Source organism: Amblyomma mixtum, chromosome 4 (genome assembly GCF_055824585.1).
Source record: "Amblyomma mixtum isolate Tamu chromosome 4, ASM5582458v1, whole genome shotgun sequence".
Lineage (NCBI taxonomy): Eukaryota > Metazoa > Arthropoda > Arachnida > Ixodida > Ixodidae > Amblyomma > Amblyomma mixtum.
In genome coordinates, this window is record NC_143015.1 from 22,709,910 (window position 1) to 22,717,959 (window position 8,050).

Sequence of the window (8,050 nt, forward strand, 5' to 3'; positions counted from 1 at the left end):
GGCTAAGCGCGGATGCTCGGGTCCGTGGTGACGCATTGTTCACCATCATCCCCCTGCGGGGATGTCCCTGCGGATGCTCGGGTTAACCCCGTGGTGTCGCCACTCACCAACGTCTGCATGCTGCAGACGCCTCCCTGCGGGGAATTCATAAGAGGGGTTTTCAATGAAATAGGTGTACAATCCGCCACACACACTGGGTCCGTATCAAATTAAATATGTCTACTTCACAGGCGACCTGAAGTGAAGGTCAGCATTTAACAGCTAAGACAGAGCACAATGTTTAATGCATGATTTCGCTCAGAGCAGACAACTGCAGGTTCAGTGTAAGTATACAAGTGCTGATTGAATGAATTAGTCGGAAAATTGCATACGTAGACTGAGTTTCAAAAAGGCACTAAGACACTTCGTTTTGGTGTCGGTAACCTTCCATGACTAAAGAGGTGGATCAGGTTCCCTCACAATGAAAATTCCCATTTCGGAGAATGCACAGGGAGTCGTGTACAGATCACTAATGACTTCAAGCTTCTTGCCAATTACCACTTTGTGTCCATGATCATCATGATACCAGCAAAGTTAATGACCATGACCATAGTTGAATCTGCCATGGTGCAAATGTTGTTGCCCAGTAACATCCTCAAAGTGACCAGGGGAAGACTTGTAAAATTAAATTGTGGCCACAGCACCGTTCTATCAATCACCACTGCTGTGCGTCTGCGAGTATTTTACTTCTTGTTGTGACTGCTCTCTTACACTAAAGAAGGTTACAGTAGACATGCGTGCAGCGATGCGATTAACCAGCTGTTCTAATGGCCTCTTAGAGTGCTTAACTTCTTTCGGTGGCGCACGTAATTCTTGGCAGGAAATGCACTAAAGTTATCAAGTGGACCATAGCTGATTACATCATCACTTAAATGGACCAATGAATGGATATTGTATCAAACTTTCTGCATTCCATAAAGTGGCTTGAATGTTGATAGCAAATTAGAAAGTCTTTTATGTAGTCACAGTACTGGTGACGTGTCTACACTTGAAAGAATTGTTATTTCAACGTGAAAAATAAGGAAATGACTGTAAATTTTTATAAACAACATGCCTCGGAGTACTTGCCTCCCATCTGCCAATGTCTGAAGGACCGTGCCTTGTGAGCAAACTCTTCGCACTGGGTGTCTGCCAGCAACAACAGCTGTTCTGAGATTTTTTCGACTGAAAAAGATAAACAATGTGCCAATGAACCTCATCCAAAGCAATATTAGCTTTTTTGTCACTTCAATATAAACCAAATGCATGTAGTGCAATTGAAATTTTGGAACTAAGCCAATTGGCAGTGTCCCCGCAGGGAGGCGTCTGCAGCATGCAGACGTTGGTGAGTGGCGACACCACGGGGTTAACCCGAGCATCCGCAGGGACATCCCCGCAGGGGGATGATGGTGAGCATGTGTCACCACGGACCCGAGCATCCGCGCTTAGCCGTGCGTGGCATCGCCGTGTCCGGGGAAAAGGGGATCCTGGTGGTTGAGCCGATGCCGAGCGTTTGGACCTTTAAGGCCCCTCGGCGGAGGCAACACACCACTTTGGCCCCAGCTTCCTGTAGACGGCACCTCCGGCCTGACCCGACCGGGGGAAATCGGCAGTCGCCTTTTCCTTTCCTCCCCTCTATCTTTCACTTTCCTATCTCTTTCTTACAACTCTCCTGTCTCCTCCTGTTTTCTTCGTTTTTTCCTCTTTTTCCTGGCGGCGAGGGTTAACCGTGTGTGACCAACTACCCTGAGTTGAGTCATATTAGGTTATAGTTGAGGTGTACAGCTGGCGTGGGCAGGACTTGCGTGCAAGTTCCTGTCCCGTCCCCGTGTTGGGCTCGATGGTGGGTGGCTGCCACCACAGCTGAATAACAATTTTCTTTTATGGATTCCTTTCCTCAAACAAATGATCGCCCTCAGAAACGAGGGCGGACCGATGTCACTGCGCAGTTCCTGCAAAAAAAAGAAGTCTTCCCCAGATACCATGTTGTACATAGTGAGGTAACAGAAAAGCAAGCAAGAATCATCTCTCCTTTCATAGTTTCCAAGTCTCTGACAGAATCACTGGGCCTTGGCTACAAGGTGTCGAAGCTAGCCAGTGGGGACCTACTACTGCAAATCAAAGACAAAACACAGTTTTCCAAGCTCTCAAACATAGCAACCTTTGGAGAAATACCTGTTTCCGTCAGTGCCCACAGATCCCTCAACACTGTCAAAGGTGTCATCTCAGAACAAGACTTTCTCACCCTGACTGAAGAAGAAATGCTGGAAGGTCTCAAAGACCAGAATGTCACAAATGTCCAGCGCATAAAAATCCGAAAAGATGACAAAGAAATTCCAACAAAGCACTTAGTTCTCTCTTTTGCGTCCAGCCAACTCCCCGAAACCATAGAGGTAGGTTATATGAAAATAGCAGTCAGACCATACATCCCAAATCCTCGCCGGTGTTTCAAGTGCCAGAGATTTGGCCATGGATCCCAGAGTTGTCGTGGCCGCCAAACTTGTGCTAAATGTTCATCACACGATCATGAGTCTGAAAATTGCAATGCAGCACCGCAGTGCCCTAACTGTGAAGGGGATCACCCCGCGTACTCGAGGTCGTGTCCGACCTGGAAAAAAGAAAAGGAAATAATAACCATCAAAACAAAAGAAAACATAACTTTCAAAGAAGCACGTCAACGATTCAGTCAAACACAAGGCACATTCCTCTTCACAGCAAGAACAAATTTCGCCGATGTGGTGCGACGGGGCGGGGCATCACACCAGGCTTCGGCACCTGTCCAGGCCACACGCAGTGAGCCTGGGGCAGGGCCATCCGCGCCCCGGGCAGATGCAGTGAAAGCTGCTCTGCCACTTTCGAAGAAGGGCCCGCCGGCCTCCGGGTTGGCAGCCCGCAAGGCTTCCCCCAGTCGGGAGAGGCCTACAAACCGCACACCCGTGGGTTCTCCGCGGACCTCCAGAGCCTCTAGCGAGGCGATGGACACAACGCCAAACTCGCCCCCGCTTCAGCGGCGGCGCAGCTCGCTTGAGCGAAAAAGAAAAGACAAGAGCCCAGTAATGGCACCCCCAAATCCTCTACTGTAACTTCCTTACGACACTCCCAAAAATCATCCAACATGGCGTTCCTTATACATTGGAACTGTCGTGGAGCATTAAATAACTATTCTGATATAAAAGAACTTCTAAACACATTTTCCCCTATGGCTTTATGCCTACAGGAGACAAACTTAGGTCCCAAACACCAGAATATCCTAAAGAAGTATCAAGTCTTTCGGTGCGACCGAGAGCAAGCTGATAGGCTCTCAGGAGGTGTTGCTATTATTGTGCAGAGTGGAGTTGCAACCCGTGAAATCAAGATAAAAACCAAGTATGAAGCTGTTGCAGTCACCGTCCTCCATTTTAAAACCATCACCATATGCTCGGTATATCTACAGCCGCATCTATCAGTAACACTGCATGACTTAGAAACACTTTTACAACAGCTACCAGAGCCGTATCTGGTAGTCGGTGATTTTAATGCGCATTCCTCTTATTGGGGCAGCGAACAAACAGATACTAGAGGCCGTATTTTAGAAGATTTTATTCTATGCAACAATGTCTGCTTACTAAATACAGGGAAACAAACGTATTGCAGTCCCAGCACTAGAAAAATGAGCTGTTTAGACCTGTCTTTTAGTTCGCCTTCTATTTTTAATGATTTTAACTGGGATGTTTTAGACAATCCGTATGGAAGCGACCACCTACCAGTTATCATTAACATGTCATCACCACCATCAGTAACCCTGACAAAACCACGCCGCTGGAAGCTTCATTTAGCCGACTGGGAACTTTTCCGAGCTGAGGCCAGCCTCGATAAAATATCCACAGAGTATTCTAGTATAGATGAACTCAACGAAATATTTACCTCATGTATTATTGCTGCAGCACAGTTAGCCATTCCTCAGACTTCGGGAACGGTACGACCAGGCCATAAACCCTGGTACACACAAACATGTAGAGAAGCAAAAAAGAAACAAAATAAAGCCTGGGGGATTTTCCGACGATACCCAACGCAGGAAAACTTTATAAATTTTAAAAAAGCGAAAGCTAATGCCCGGTATATACGCCGCATAGCTGAAAAAGAATCATGGCAAAAGTTTGTGTCATCAATAAAGAGCTCAATTACGTCGAAAAAAATGTGGGAACAAGTGCGTAGATTAAATGGGTGCTTCTCCGCTTTCACAATCCCTTTTCTGACAGACCCCGACAGACAAACAAACATCAAAGAACAGGCAGACATTTTGGGAGAGCACTTCTCTCAAGTTTCTAGTTCCCTCCACTATACCGACTCATTTCTAAAATACAAAAACACTGCTGAAAAACAAAGACTTCCCACGAATAGCAGGTTGAATGAGACATACAACAGTTTAATAACGTTTGAAGAAATCAATAGAGTACTCTGCACCGGAAAGCAAACAGCACCCGGGCCTGATAAAGTCCATTATGAGATGTTAGCCCATCTTTCAGAACCTGCCGTAGAAGCACTTTTAAAGTTTTTTAATAAAATATGGGTCTCCGGGAAGCTACCTGAGGAATGGAAGAAAGCAGTAATTGTACCTTTCCTTAAACCCGGAAAGCCACCAAGTTCCCCCGGTAGTTATAGACCCATAGCGCTCACAAGTTGTCTTGCCAAAACTTTTGAAAGTGTTCTTAATATCCGGTTAATGTTCGTCCTTGAATCCCGTACACTGCTTGATATACATCAATGCGGTTTTAGGAAAGCGTGCTCAACGGCCGATCATCTAGTCCGCCTTGAAAATACAGTACGAGAGGCGTTTATTCACGGACAACACTGCCTGGCAGTTTTTTTCGACATGGAAAAAGCTTACGACACCACATGGAGGTTCGGTATTCTTCGTGACCTTGCAGATCTAGGCATCTGCGGCAGGATGCTAAACTGCATAAAGGATTTCCTCTCTGACCGTTCATTCCAAGTCCGCCTTGGCTCAACACTCTCGAAAAATTTTAGTCAAGAAAATGGAGTGCCCCAGGGGTGTATTCTGAGTACAACTCTCTTTATTGTGAAAATGAATTCTCTTGCGAAAATAATGCCAAAGTCTATTATGTATTCTACATACGTTGATGATCTCCAAATAGCGTACACCTCCACGAACCTCTCAACATGTGAACGACAAATACAGCTGACGTTAAACAAACTGGCAATTTGGGCTGAAAAAAATGGTTTCAAGTTTTCCCCTCAAAAAACAGTCGCCGTTCTTTTTTCACTGAAGAGAGGCTTACAGACCGACCCCACACTCCACTTAAATGAAACAGTGCTGCCTATTAAAAAGGAGCATAAATTTTTGGGCGTAACATTTGACAGAAAACTTACATTCCTACCCCACATAAATAACCTAAAAAAGAAAGCCACTAAATCACTTAACATAATGAAAGTACTGTCTCGAAAACACTGGGGGTCTGATAGAGCATGCCTCCTACACATCTATCGCTCCTTGACACGTTCCATCTTAGACTACGGATGCGTAGTGTACGGATCAGCACGGCCATCTTATCTGAAGAAACTAGACCCTACGCATAACTCAGGCCTTCGCCTTTCATGCGGCGCTTACAGAACATCGCCCATAACCAGTCTCTACGTCGAGACAAATGAACCCCCACTAGAAGTCAGAAGAAACGCCCTTACATGTACATATGTTTTCAAAGTGAGATCCTTGCCAAAACACATCTGTTATTCCATCGTAACAAAGTGCCCTTCTAGAGTAATATTCAGGAACAAACCACAAGCTACCAGGCCTCTGATTTTAAGGTTCGAAGAGATATGCCAGAATCTTGGCATAGCTGACACATTACCTAACATGGCTCAAAGACGGGACCCACTTGCCCCATGGAATAATTTTCACACCGACTGCGATCTCACGCTTACACAGTTCCGAAAAACACAAACTCCCTCACAACACATCATCCAAGAATTCCTCGCACTCCAGGAAAGGTACAGTGGCTTTGAAACTTTTTATACTGACGGTTCAAAAACAGCCGATTGTGTTGGAAGTGCCGTAGTACAAGGAAGATGGGAAAAAATAATAAGACTTCCGCAGTATGCATCCATCTTCACTGCTGAATGTTATGCCATCTGGGTTGCGGTAGAGAAAATAGTAAATGAGAACATAAGCAACAGCGTTATTTTCACAGATTCGCTCAGTGTACTCACAGCGCTTCACATCAGAAATGCAGTCACGCCACTACTCGGCGACATCATATGTAACATAATAACAGCCACTGCCCACGGACTAAACGTCAAATTCTGTTGGGTCCCTAGCCACGTCGGTATAAAAGGAAATGAAAGAGCAGACGTATGCGCAGCTCAAGCCCGGAACAAACAAATCGAGAAAGTAGATTTACCGTTTAAGGATTACATGAAATTAGTACATTTTAAACTAAGGGATAAATGGCAGGCAACATGGAATAATACAATAAATAATAAACTCCACTTGGTTAAGCCTGTGTTGGGCGAATGGAAAACATGTACTCACCAGGAACGCATTAAGGAAGTCATTTTATGCCGTCTTCGCATAGGACACACACACCTCACACACAACTTCATACTAGCAAAACAAGACAAACCTATATGTGATGCATGCGGAGACGACCTCACCGTGAACCATTTGCTATACTCATGTCGAAAGCTCGAAACACTGAGGAAGAAACATTTCACACGGTTTTACAATGAACAAATCCCTTTTCATCCATCACTGGTTTTGGGAGAGAATGCACTTGTCGACTTGTCTTGCACATTTAACTTTTTACAAGAAGCAAATATTCTAAACAAACTATAGGTTACAACAACTCTAACACATAAATTCTAGAAACATGCATTTAACCCCGTGCTTTACAATTTATTGACATACCTCATCTTGCCTTACTTGTTTTTGAAACACCTCAGCCACTGTCTCATTCCTGAGAAGATGGCTGAGGTCCCTATTCCATTGGGTGGGAACCTCGAGATCCTTGTCCAGCCAAGGATGGCTGCTGAGGTTACCGACCCTATTTAAAGCTTTTACCATCAGTCACTTCTACAATTTTCTCATATTTTTACTAGGTTGCAGGAATTAACTTTTTAGGCCCTTTACACCACCGTTCATTTAGACTTTTGTACAACATCCTATATAAAACAATTTTATACCCTGAGCTTGGCGCATGATAGCCTTAGTCGCTTATGCGCCATAAAACAAAACAAAACACACACAAACATTTTGCTGCAGTTTCAAGTTCATCTCACTATACACAGTCTTTTTTAAAATACAAATACACAGCTGAAAAACAGAGGCTCCCAACAAGTGGAGGCACAAATGAAAAATACAATTGTCTAATTACCCTCCAAGAAATCAATAAAGTACTATCTGCCGGCAAAAAAACTGCTCCAGGACCCGACGAAATACACTATGAAATGCTTGCGCATCTTTCCGAGCCAGCCGTAGACGCACTTTTAAGATTCTTTAACACAATATTCATGTCTGGGAAAATACCGGAAGCCTGGAAGAAAGCTATTATTATACCGCTTCTTAAGCCTAGTAAACCCCCAACTTCTCCTAGCAGTTATAGACCCATAGCCCTGACTAGTTGCCTTGCCAAATCCTTCGAAAGTGTCCTAAATATAAGACTAACCTTTGTTCTTCAATCTGGTGAACTTCTTGATATCCATCAGTGTGGATTTAAAAAGGGATGCTGCACTACAGACCACCTAGTCCGCCTTGAAAATACTGTCAGAGAAGCTTTTATACACAAGCAACACTGTCTTAGCGTCTTTTTTGATTTAGAAAAAGCATATGATACTACCTGGAGGTTCGGAATCCTCCAGGACTTAGCTGAGCTTGGCATCCGTGGCAGAATACTGAACTCCATTAAAGACTTTTTATCTAACCGTTCATTTAAGGTCCGTCTAGGCTCAACCCTTTCGAGGGATTTTATTCAGGAAAATGGAGTGCCTCAAGGGTGTATTTTAAGCACAACTCTTTTTATTGTAAAAATGAATTCTC

At 44.4% G+C, this 8,050-nt stretch overlaps 1 protein-coding gene across 1 annotated transcript; it reads left to right on the forward strand.

Moving 5' to 3' along the window:
* The first annotated feature begins 1,332 nt into the window (after positions 1-1,332).
* On the forward strand, positions 1,333-7,138 carry LOC149345866 (uncharacterized). The gene has a single exon (XM_089586260.1). It carries the CDS (start codon positions 1,902-1,904, stop codon positions 3,099-3,101), a length of 1,200 nt encoding a protein of 399 aa, XP_089442386.1. The 5' UTR covers positions 1,333-1,901; the 3' UTR covers positions 3,102-7,138.
* Positions 7,139-8,050: the final 912 nt, after the last annotated feature.